At 40.0% G+C, this 12,640-nt stretch overlaps 1 protein-coding gene across 1 annotated transcript; it reads right to left on the reverse strand.

Annotated features, from left to right (window-relative positions):
* Window positions 1–375: 375 nt before the first annotated feature.
* On the reverse strand, window positions 376–10,833 carry nt5dc3 (5'-nucleotidase domain containing 3). The gene is made up of 14 exons (XM_083974298.1): window positions 10,418–10,833; window positions 9,705–9,889; window positions 9,486–9,560; window positions 9,310–9,365; window positions 9,019–9,109; window positions 8,795–8,932; window positions 7,155–7,215; window positions 6,838–6,940; window positions 3,996–4,097; window positions 3,712–3,793; window positions 3,537–3,623; window positions 1,950–2,090; window positions 1,775–1,839; window positions 376–1,661 (listed from the first exon to the last, which is right to left on the reverse strand). The coding sequence occupies exons 1-14, from the start codon at window positions 10,701–10,703 to the stop codon at window positions 1,406–1,408; spliced, it is 1,728 nt and encodes a 575-aa protein (XP_083830424.1). The 5' UTR covers window positions 10,704–10,833; the 3' UTR covers window positions 376–1,405.
* Between the last annotated feature and the right edge of the window lie 1,807 nt (window positions 10,834–12,640).

Consider the following 12,640-nt stretch of genomic DNA (forward strand, 5'->3'; position numbering starts at 1 on the left):
ATGAATTACTGATGAAAATATTCTTTTAACTAATTCTTATTCTTTTTAAAATTATGATTAAAACACCACACAATCTTAAAGAACTGAATTCTATACTTTCACTTTCTCGAATATAAATTGAGTTCAAATAAAATGCAGCATATAAAAATGTCAATCACATCGGTCACCAGAAATTTGTGATGTCAAAATGGGGTCACGAACCAAAAACGGTTGGTAACCACTGTATTACATTCACTCGGACTGGACGCAGTCATTTCAAGATGCTTCACATTAATGAGATAAGCATTGGGCTGAGACAGTTGAGCCATTTACATTTTAATAAATAGTGAAATAAAAATACACTTTATCAAGACAAATGTAAAACTACAGGGGAAAATAAAGTAAAGACGCCATGAAGTCTTGGTTGTGGCCACTGGTATGAAAGAATCTCCCTTTTCCAATTTAATAGTGTAAAAAATCATAAGATTTCAGCTTTTACATGATAAATATATTCCCTCTCTGCAGCCCTCACTCTAGCATTCCACACATTTTCTGCAAAAAGCGAGAATCCCACAGACACTCGCAGTAACCACACCTCTTTTATATACAGTCCATGAACCACAGTTTATGCACTGATACTGCTCTATATTTTTCTGACAGGTATTACAATATCTGTCAAAATGAGAAATACAGGTTGTGTTTTGTAAAAAATGAATAAATAAAAAAAATTATCTGACAATCAAAGTACAATGTGTCAGAGTGTTCAGTTCAAAATGATATTAACTAACTGGCAAAACTAGAAATTTTGATTACCATAATTATATTAGGCCATTAGAAAAATATACAGTAGGCTATGCAGCAGTATTAACAAGAGATTAAGGCCACACCATTTGTAATGTAAATGACGCACATTAATATTTCATCGTATCTCGTAATCATAATCTCTTCTCTTCAGTTTTGAAAAGGCAAAGATGATTCTCAAGGAGCAGTGATTCATGCAGCGGGGATCTACTGTAGACTTGATGTGACTGCCCCCTGTTGTTTAAACAGTGTCAATGCAGAATTCTAGCTCAATGTTGCACTACATGCCTCTCATACAAAGACGCACACTCAGGCATGCAAACCAAAACCAATCAGTGCTTTCTGATTACAGGTCCAAGTGCAGTATGCATTTTTCCAATTCAATAGTCAAGCAGCTTGTTCTGTCACAGGGCAGTTGGCTTGAAAAGCACAACATTCACTGAATTATTTGGCAGTTTAAACATACTAATTTAAAGCTTAATAAACATCAACAATTTATATGGTTGTTACCAGTTATACACAATTTAAAATGAAGACATGCGCCCTCTAAAATGCCATAAAACCAAAACTTAACTTTAAATCAGCAATGGAGATCAGTCAATCTGAACAATCACTTGCCCTGTCTTTAATCAGACCCTGCTTTGGTCTTGTGGAGCTGTGTGGAGTTAGCAGAACTGTTCTCAGGCCAGAAAGGGGCCTCGTGCTGCAGGGGAGTGCGGCGGGGGAAGAAGGTGTGCTGGAAGTCGTAGTTGAGGAGACAGCTGATGGAGGGCATGTAGATGTCAGCAAAGCGTGACAGTCGGCGTGAGAAGTAAGTGGGGTTGTGGTATGTTCGGAAAAGACTCCCAAACTGTGCGTTAAAGATGTCCTTCGTCTGTGGCCTGCAATTAAATTACATTCATACTTAGGCACGTGGTTAGTTCAGCTTTAATAGAGGAGCTTAGTAAATGTATGCCAATGAATAAATGAATGCCAAAGTAATCATTTGCATTACCTCATGGCTTCTCTTTCTTGGATCCACTCCTCAACAACAGCTTGAGACTGCAGGTCCCTGTGTACCTGTTTGGGAGCAGTGCACAGAAGTTAAGCACAAGGAGTTGAGCTCAGAGGCAGGAAGGAGAAATGCTGCAAGAGAGATGTGACACAAAAGTTTTTGCAAAGTTCTTGACCTGCATTTGTTCGATAAGTCCAGTCAGTGCCTGTAACCAAGCCATCATATGCACATACTGCTCCGTATTCATTATCTTGATCTCTTTCCTCAGCTCAGGGATGATGGCACCTGTCCTCCAGCCATGTTTCAGAGTTAGATCCTGCAGAACAAAGGACCAGAAGACCAGTCTTCAGCTGCAAAACAGTGTATACAGCATGCATGGGATGTCTATGATTAACAAATTATGTGTTTGGCTTGTGTCCACATGCATAAAATATGGAGCTAGAACAGTCTCAGAATGAATAAATGCACACAGAAATGAATAAATGCACAAAAGAAGATTCACAAATGTATTTGGGGATTTATATATATGTGGCTCAAAACACAAATACATTTTCAATGCACACACAAATATGTTTTGTAATTAAAAGAATATTCACATAAAAAAAAACAAGATTCATAAACAGGGATCATCTGTAGTCAATCAGATGTTTCCCTCCTTTACAGCCAATCACGTGAGTGTCTCACCACAAGGGGTGTTTGATGGCATCATTAAAACGTGCACAGGTGGCAAGAGGCTGCAGATATTTAGCGTGGATGTTTTATGGTTTTTAGTCCACCAGGAGCGATCGGGGCCTGTCAGAAAGGGATCGATCTTTTGGTCTTCAAGTCTGGAGAAACACGCGAAAAGTCACTCGTCGCTCGAGATGGGAAATCCCAAGTCCACGTCATTTTTTCTGGTCGTCAGTCGCTTGTCACTCAACTGCCGTAATCCCGGTGGTGCCGGTGTATACAGAGAGACATGGAAGTGGACATGATGCCATCAAAGCGAAAAGTCGAGTCTGTGCCAAACTGACAAGTTTTATTTGTAACTATTAATAATGTAACTTGCATACGGTAATTAAATGCTTTGGAAATGGAGTAATCAGAAGAGTAACTTGATTAGGCTACTTTTAAAAGGAGTAATCAATACTTTTCCAGAATATTTTGCCCAACACTGCCTTTAGATCCTTGTTTTTCACCGTGCATGATCAACATAACATGTTGGAGAAGAAATCTTTGTTTTAGTTGATGCAGCCACCTGTGCACATTTTAAAGGAATAGTTCAACATTTTGGCAAATTGGCCCATTGCTATAATCCCTATAGTGATAGCAGTAGGTTCATTACCTATTTCATAATCAAACACACAATCCAACAACTCCAAAATGCTCTCGTAGACAAGTTGTGACCTGCACATTCACCACATTATGAGATAATAACGTAACGTAACGAGAGGTAAATTCATGCAAAACCGCTGATGTGCGTTGCCTTCAGGGACAGTTTTTCAACAAGCAGTGTCTGCATTTGCCTAGAAAACAACTACGTCTTGTAACGTTCCATTATTATCTCATAGCGTGGTGAATGTGCAGGTCACTCTTGTCCACCAGAGCGTTTTGGATTCAGACTGTTGTATGTAAATATGAACTCCCATTTAAATTGTAAGCAATAACAACTAAAACAGCAGTCCATTCTGTAATCTTAATATCAAAATGTAGATCATACCACACTGTTTTGTGCATTTGCAATTAGGTATTTCTTGTATATGTATGTCTGGGTATTGCTTACTGCCAAGTCGCTGTAGATGTGATCACCAAAGTAGAGCACTTTGGATCCACTCCAGCCAGTGAGTCGAAGGAACTCGTAAAGGTTTCCCTAGAGACCAAAAAGTTCCTTCAAGGTGTGTTCAGGTGTAATTTGACATAATTAGCTAGCATGACATGACATTTTCCTGCCATCTCACCTGTTTGTATATTTGCCCCTTTTCCAACTTGTGAATCCTGTCCCACAGCAACGCACCTTTGTCTGTCACTCGCCTGAAGGGTCTGGTAAAAACAAAATCTCTTTTAATATCAACAAAATGTAAATCACACATACGTACATCTATGCATATTCTTTTTACAAATAGTGTATATGGTCTACTGGTGATTACAGGTCTGTGTGATCCATTGAGACCTTTAGTGGAACACAACAACAGGCATAGGATGAACTTCATTTGAGATGTGGACACAGATGCAACAAGCTTACTTTCTCCTGTCATTGAAGAAACCAGGTTTGTCGGCCTGAACAATGACAACATCGAACAGATCCCTCCAGTCCTTCCCTACAATGAAGCTCATTCCTCGGTCGCTGAGGAAGACAAAGAGTTAAGCTGTTATTTTGTCAGTAATATCTTAACACACAACTCACAGTGAGAACACAATTTCAAACACCTGAGCTGACAGCACAGTACAGAGAGATAATGATGCAACCACCAGTAATAACATGTCTGTCTTTACTACAACACTGTGACAACCATGTTATTTTAAATTTTGCTGTGTTTTATATAGCAACATATTAGATCAAGGGCTATGCAAAAGGTAATCACAGTCAGTCAGTGTGTTTACATGGACTTGAGTATCCCGAATATGATTGGATTTTTGAGTATACCATTTTTGTGTTTGTGCATGTAAACATCCTATCTTGATTTCAGAAACCAGGATACACCAGTATCCCAGTTTTGAGAAACCCAGTTTTGCTACCCGGAGAACTCTGAAAGAGAACGCAATACTGTAGCATGTACACACCTATTCCCAGTTTCTGACAGTTGCGACTGTTAGAGAATAATTTCACTTCCCTATAGATAGTTTGTGTAGTTAATGGTCAACCCCTCTGTGTTATAGTGGAGGGCTATGAATTAGAGCAGGGGTTCTCAACTAGTCTCACTCTGGGCTCCACATTTTCCCATGGTCATTAAGTCGTGACCCACTTTTATAGAATTCAAACCAATAATTTTTTTTAAAAGCCTAAACTAATTTTGCTCTTTATCGAGCAAAGTGCATTTCAGAGCACATGAATGAAACTGAGGAGGACCATGACAACTGCATAGTACGAAAGTGAATAAAATAATATCAAACTAAAATGGAGACCAACAAAATGATATATTTGACTTCTAATGCATCTCTGCATTCAGAGCATATTCACAAAAGTGAGTAAATATCAAATTGCACAAAATAAAGACCCACTAAACAAAACAAGGTATTTTCACTGCATTCAGGCCGCATTAATAAGAAACTGATATCTTTGCATTCAGAGCAAATAATAAGAAAGTGAGGAGGAGCATTACAACTGCATGTGTTCACGTGACGCGTGCCTTTCAATATAAGTTATTTTTCAAAATGAAAGACATGTCCAACATCAGATGTGCATTAAATATCATTTACTTTTTTGACCAGCTGTCCGCGACCCATCCAGAACGGGTCCGCGACCCACTTTTGGGTCCCGACCCACCAGTTGAGAACCACTGAATTAGAGGACTTTCTGTTAGATTACTGCTGGGGTCAGTTATCTGCGCTACCTTCTCTCTGAGGAACATGCCAAGGCCATGGTCGCTCTTTGGCGTCTTCAATCTCACTCTCTGGCAGGTTGCAGACACAGCTGTAGAGTTAGAGGATAACGCTCTCCGTCACTGGATAACACTTCACAGCTGGTGTGAATCCTTATCTTCATGTTTATGCACGATAGCCAATTGGATGTTAACACATCTCCCCCTTGCTGTCTCGGTCCACCTTTCTAGTATAAGAATCTGAGCTTTGCTGTTTGACCCTTAGAATTGAGGTGGCCTCACGCACTCATGTTGTGTTGACGACTCTTCTGTTCTCCTTGATCAAGTAAATAAACTCCTTCAGCATAAGACATACAGGACTCTGGTACTTCTTCTTCACAGGCATCACCACAAATTCCTCCCTAACAGCGACTATCTGCACAGGCGCAGCCAAACGACGTATCAGCAAAACAAACATGGCAGCGGAAAACCATTCATAATTTCGGAGTGATGAGGAAATGGAGCTTTGCCTTTCAAATTAAAGAATTAAACATCCTTCGATGTTGCGATGGAAAAAAGCATCGAAACGCTGAGCTGTTAAAGCTAGTGAATAGGCTGCACAAGGCTGGTTAGGGTCTCATTTTGACAGATGTAAAAATTGCTGTGGCTTGTGTTAAAGGGACAGTTCACCCAAAATTGAAATTTCACTCATTATCTACTCACCCTCATGTCGACTAAGGGTATGTAATGTCCGTCTTGTATTGAAGACCCGAAATGCGAAATTGTCCCGAAATTTTTTTTTATAAGTCTATATATATATGTTTTGTAGCGGAAGCTTCTCGAAGCTCCTCTTCCCGGTTCGTCAAATTTGGACGAACTAGGAAGAGGACGGACCCTGGTTCGTCCAGATTTGACGAACCGGGAAGAGGAGCTTCCGCTACAAACAAGCTTGAAAAATAGACTTATTTAATTTTTTTCGGGGCTTCAATACAAGACGGACATTACATACGAGCAGCATGGAGATATTTGGATGTTTTTTGGTGTGTCTTTTTGTTACGAAGACAGTTGGTATCCATTTGCAACCGTTATATGGACATGCACTGCTACGCCGAGACCCCCTGTAACTCAGAGAAGCCACGGAGGACTCTGAAACTACTCCCAGCCTTTAGTCGACATGAGGGCGAGTAGATAATAAGTGACATTTCAATTTTGGGTGAACTATCCCTTTAAGTAAGAGTAAGACCCACAAGTGCCTGCACAAATAAGATGCAATTGTCAGAAACCGGGATACTGGTATTTACGTATATCAAGGATATGAATAACCAGGTTTTCATGTCTGCAGTATCCCAAATATGATCATAACCAGGATACTCAAGTCCATGTAAACGTAGAGTGACATACAATGAATCAAAAGACATAAAGCCCTTTTATGTGTGTGTTTTTCTGCCCCATCCATAAATGTTGGGAGCCTTATGCTGTGACATCTATCAAATATTTGTAGTTAGTACACAATGATTTTAATTAACCACACCGGCAAAAACTTGCACTCTGTTTGCTCCCACTTACACAAAGTCAAAGGGGCTATTTGTGATGAGGAACATCTTTTTTCCATGCTCTGACAGCTTTTTCAGCACAGCGTGGCTTTGCTCACCATAGCAAATGTATTTCTCTAAGGAACAACAGAGAACAACAGAGTGAGGCAGGGAAAGGGAAGGGGAAAGTGTATGAGTGGTATTGATACAATTTGAGTGAGCAATACACCACTTTGTGTTTTCACATCATAGCCTCATTATTTCCAAATCAGTTTTTCATGTCTTGGCAACAACTCAATTTGTGGCCATATCATTGTTTTGTAAACATTAGTTCAAACAGAGTTATATTACCAATATCTGCCTCCACAGCTCGGTACATAATGCCCTTGACATGAACATCTCGAATGGCTTCCTGTGAAGACAAAAAAGTAAATAGCCCTCAGCAAGAAAGTCTTGACTTGAGTGGCACAATGTTAGCAGTCAGATCTCCTAGCAACACTTTGTTCTGTATGTAAATGGATGATTGACTGGAAGCATAAAGAAAGTGCATCTTTGAGTTCAAATAAACTTCAAGAAAGCAAACCATGTGAAACAAGAGAAATTTCATCCACCACATTTTCAAGAGTGTATCTTGTGAATCACTGAATGAATGAACAGAGCTGCACATAAAGGAAAATACGGTTTTTTTTTTTAAAGACAGGTTTAAAGGACAATTCCAGGCAAATTCAACTCAGGGCTGTATTTTCCTAACATTTTAGGTCTAAAAGAAGGAATCTGAAGATTTTCAGTTTAATTGCTCCTGTTTTGCGGTAGTTGTGTCTGTCCCCGCATCGCCATCCGCTACTTAGGCTGTTTACATCCCTCAAAGCCACAATTCTTTCCCACAGACAGCGTCAGATGGCTACTCAAACATGCACCGAGAAGTTTGTGTACTTCCAGCAAGCCGACATGTTTGTAACTAGATCTAATTCAAAGTCTCCCGGAGTCTCGTGTGAGACCCAAGTTGACGCTCGCTGTGTTCAGGTGCAGTTGGAAGCTCCCGTTTGTGTCATAAACACAGGAATATCAACTCTTGACTTGCTTGAAGGAAACAAACTTCTCGGTGCATGTTTGAGTCGCCACCTGACGCTGTCTGTGGAAATAATGTTTACTTCAAGCAAGTCAAGAGTTGATATTCCTGTGTTTATGACACAAACGGGAGCTTCCGACTGCACGTGAACACACCGAGCACGGCAACTTGGATCTCGTGTGAGACTCCGCGAGACTTTGAATTAGATCTAGTTTTACAAACATGTCGGCTTGCTTGAAGTAAATAAACTTCTTGGTGCATGTTTGAGTCGCCATCTGACGCTGTCTGTGGAAAATAATTGCGGCTTTGAGGGATGTAAACAGCCTAAGCGGCGGAACTTCAATCCGCTCCCATTCATCGCTGCCGTGGCGATGCGGGGACAGACACAACTACCGCAAAACAGGAGCAATTAAACTGAAAATCTTCAGATTCCTTCTTTTAGACCTAAAATGTTAGGAAAATACAGAATTTGCCCAGAATTGTCCTTTAATGATGAATAATGAATCAGACTTGGTAAGAAAAAAAGGAAAAGGAGGGTGCCCTTGAAAAGATGTTAAAAAGCACTCATGAAATAGTGTGTGAGGGCTTTTTAATGACAGCAATCTGTCAAAACGCTTCAGTGACACACAGCACCAGTGCAACAACTGCCCTGAAAGGGGGGACAGGAACACATTACTGATGTCTCACCCCTCTCTCTCCCTTTGAGGTAGCAGAGCCACCAGGAGCAGACTCAGATGACTGGAGGCAGGCTTGCTGGACTAAAATTTGACACCAGTTTTCAGAGCTAAAATAAGGCAGCATTGAATGGCAGGAGTATCAAGTCAAACTGCAAACACGTTTATACATACATAACATTCATTAAATCAGTTTCTGTAAACAATAAAGAATAAGGGTATGAGAGTCTGATAAGAAGAGAGTTTACCTTTACATCTTTGTACAGGTGGACTGGCTCATAGTCAATGTTGTGCCCCATGAAGAAATCATTAACACAGGAAAGAAGGGTCATCTCAGGTAGGGAGAATATATCCATGAACTGTTTCATTGTGTGCCCATGTGAACTCTGCAGGAGAATAACACACATTATTAGATGCTGTTGTTTATGCCTACATCTGCGTTAATACACATAAGTGTTGAAGTTCTCATCACCTTGCCATAGAAGTCGCTCATGTGCTCTAGCGGTACGTGACAACCTTCATACATGGCAATGACTTCCTCATCGGGAACTGGATGAAGACCCCTGGAAGAGAAACATAGACTATTACATAAGCAGGAAGCACAGTAAGTTCTGTTGAATCACTGCACCATTCAAACATTTTAACTGTCTACATCTGTTGTGGTGCAAAAAAAACTGTATTACACTCACATTCTGTTTCATACATTTACCCACTACCCTGTTTTTTTTTAATTATTATTATTATTATAATAATGCACAGACACCTGTAAACAGTTCCCAACTGGATGTAGTGGAAAGCATCTATCTTCATCAGCAGTGCCTGTGAAAAAAATAATTGAACTGATCCTCACACTTGGTTTATAGTTCAATATGTGCAAAAAAACATTTTTATTAAATGTTTCATTCTGTTCAGGTTAGACAAAAAAAAAGACAAAATTACCTTTTGAACATCATAGTGAAGCCCTCTTACAGCAAAATTTGGAATATACTCATACTTTCGCAGACCCTCTGGATACTAAAGAAAAAAAAGTGCTTGACGTGAGTTTTCAGTGACAACATGGCAGATACAGGAAAGTGCGTGTTGGTTGGTTATATGGTTGTATTGCATTTGGAAAAAATGTGTGGACAGATTAGTGACAGGTATAAACCAGTCACAAACCCTGTGTTTAGTGATGAGGATGTCCCGGGCTATGTTGAAGATGAGGGTGTGGAGGTGGCTGGAGTAGAATGCCAGGGTATAGTCATAGTCGAAGCCATAGATCTCTATGTCTCGCAAGCTCATCTCGTTGTTGGCAAAAATGGTATCTGGGTTGACTGAGTTGGTGAATATGGCAGGGATGAGATCTGAGAATAAAGACACTGGAGATTATTCTGCAGTTTGTTTCCATTTGGGTTGAATTTATTTTAATCTGTCAAATTCTCAACACTACACACGCAACCAAGTACATTATACGTACAGTGTGTTACGGTTTCATGTTGTTCTGTTAATATTTGGGTAGCCTACTACTTGATTGGGTATAGTTTTCAAATTGTTTTTAGAGTTAGGACAAAATAACACAAACACTTCACAAAAAAAGGAAAAAAAACGGTCACCAACTGGAAAAATATTATATAGGCTAAGGCTAATAATATACCAGTTTGAATCAACTAAAAATAAACATGCAGGCTTAACTGCATGCTTGCTGCACTGGATAGTATTATCCTTTACAGTTGTTCTTGATGATTGAAACAAAGTATCACAGCCCATAGATACAGTGTGTTATTTCTATGAAATGTGTAGGCCAGACTGTGACAACAACTATGCCTTTGGGACACTTGTCTTCACATGTTCACAACAAAGCTGTAGGCTACCTTGAACACGTAGCTCATTACCTTCTGTCTGCCGTTTGGTCTCATTGTAAACAGACCACAGTCTTTCTGTCGTGTCCTGACGGTTTGAGGAGCTGCTACAAACAGACGCTGCGTGGGTTTTCACTGTGGACTGCTGTGGCAGTAGCTGACCGACTCGAAGGTGTATCGTCCTAAAATTCCATTTCCATAAGCAAGACCTGAATGGCCGACTGTGTAAACCCCGAAAGACATTGCAGAAAACAGTCGCTTTCTGCAGACAGTTCTTGTGTTTCAGGAGTGACAACAGCGGTAAAGACAAAGGCGCCATAGCTCTGTTGTTGGAATGACAGCTGAGCCTGGGTGTTTGTTTGTCGCAGCGGACTACTGAACGTTACTGAACGAATACATGCGGCGAGCAGACTCCTCTGAGATGTCGAAGGTGTCCCTGCCTGGACGGTTTCTCCCTGCGTCACGTCCGTGTTTAAAAACTGCTGGGAATTCTTGTTGTCTTGTCAACCTTTTTCAATAAAGTTCATTGAAAAAAAATGTTTTTTTTCCCTTCTTCTTCTTCATCTTGGTTTAAGGCCAGCTAGTATCCTCCGTGTTGTAGTGCTGCCACCTTCAGGCTCCATTAATCCACTCAATATCTTCAACTCAATTTGTTTACTGTAGGCAAATACGGTTTATAAACTGTAGGTTTGTCCAGTCACCGGTAAAAAAAAAAAAAAAAAAATCCATTATGCGTATCCCCATATTTTAAAATGCTCTTCATTCTGGCCACCTGTCCTATTTTCCTCAAATCCTCCAGCAATGCCCATCTCTCCTGTGTGAATTTTCTACATGAATTTTTTTATATAAGCCCTTTTGGGTTTCATACCTCCCCTGTGCACATCCCAGTCACAGGGGGAGAAAGGTGATGATAATTCTAGGGGCCCAGTGCCCAGTAGGGCCCACAAAAACCCCAGTAGTCTAATCTTTGTACTGTATGACTGAATTATTCTGCATAAGACCTTGACTGATACTCATAGTAATGCTGCAATAGCATCAAAACAAAGTAGGCTAAATAGAAAATGATAATACATACGTAGTCTATGAAAAAAGTGGAAAAGTCAGGGAGCAGGGGCCCACTTTAGTATACTTTCAGGGGGTCCAGAATTCCTAGCAACGGCCCTGCCCAGTCATGATGATTGTTCATGCTGTTTTAAATGATGTGTTCGTGCAAAATAAATAAATAAATAAACATGCTCAATTGACCCAGCCTCCTGTCAGGTCACACCGACCTGTTTCCCCATGATGTGCAATGTCTGATTGAAGTTACCGTGTCCAATCCCCAGTCTGCTGATTATTACTTGTCCTTTTGTTTTATTTCCCTTGACAATGCTTTTGACAATTTCATACTGGCATGCACAGCTCCTCTCTTAACTGCCTCTTTTGCCAGCCTCGTTTCCCAGAATGCCTAAATCCATATGAACACAACATCCCTTCCTCAAGTCACTAATCTTGTAAGTAGGCTATCTCAAATAATAAATTAAGATATGATGTTTTGCTGTGCCAGTATGGCTCATGCCTGTCAGAGCATGCCACAGAGTCATATGACTATTTTCCTACAGTTACTTTGCTCCACCCATTCAAATTGTCACTGCCTTCAGCTGAGAGCATGTATTTAAATGACCTGTTGCTCTTCTATTGCACCAAAAATGAAAAGTCAGCAGGGTGAGCAGGTCTTGTTTGGATCCTTTGACCCTGGGAGTTCAGTTGCGTTATTGTCCATTAATTCAAATTCAATTCAATTCAAAGAACTTTATTTTTCCGTTAGGAACTTCATTTGTGTAAAAGCGTCAGTGCAGGTTTAAAACAGATAAATAAACAGATAAGTACATACATGTTAAGAAAAGTTAAGAAAAGAAAAGTAAAATTTAAGCAGCTGAGACAGTCACTATATATGCATTACATATACATAATCCAGAAAATAATCAATCATTACATACCTGCTGTAAAGTAGCCTACAGACCGGACTGAGCTGCATTAACTGCCATGTATGGCGGTGTCATACCCCAGACACTCAGAGAACCTCCAGATAATGCCCCAGTTATCAATTAAAAAACAAAGAACACATTTAACAAGTTAAAACATGCATCTGTAAGTTGATACTATAGCCATGCTTGCTAATTTCCTTTTTTTTTATCAACACTTTGGAGTTTTGACAGTTGGAAAAACAATAGGCTGTAGCCCACTGATATATATTTTTAATATTCTCTATGTATT

Source organism: Trachurus trachurus (assembly GCF_905171665.1).
Source record: "Trachurus trachurus genome assembly, chromosome: 6".
In the NCBI taxonomy this organism is placed as follows: Eukaryota; Metazoa; Chordata; class Actinopteri; order Carangiformes; family Carangidae; genus Trachurus; species Trachurus trachurus.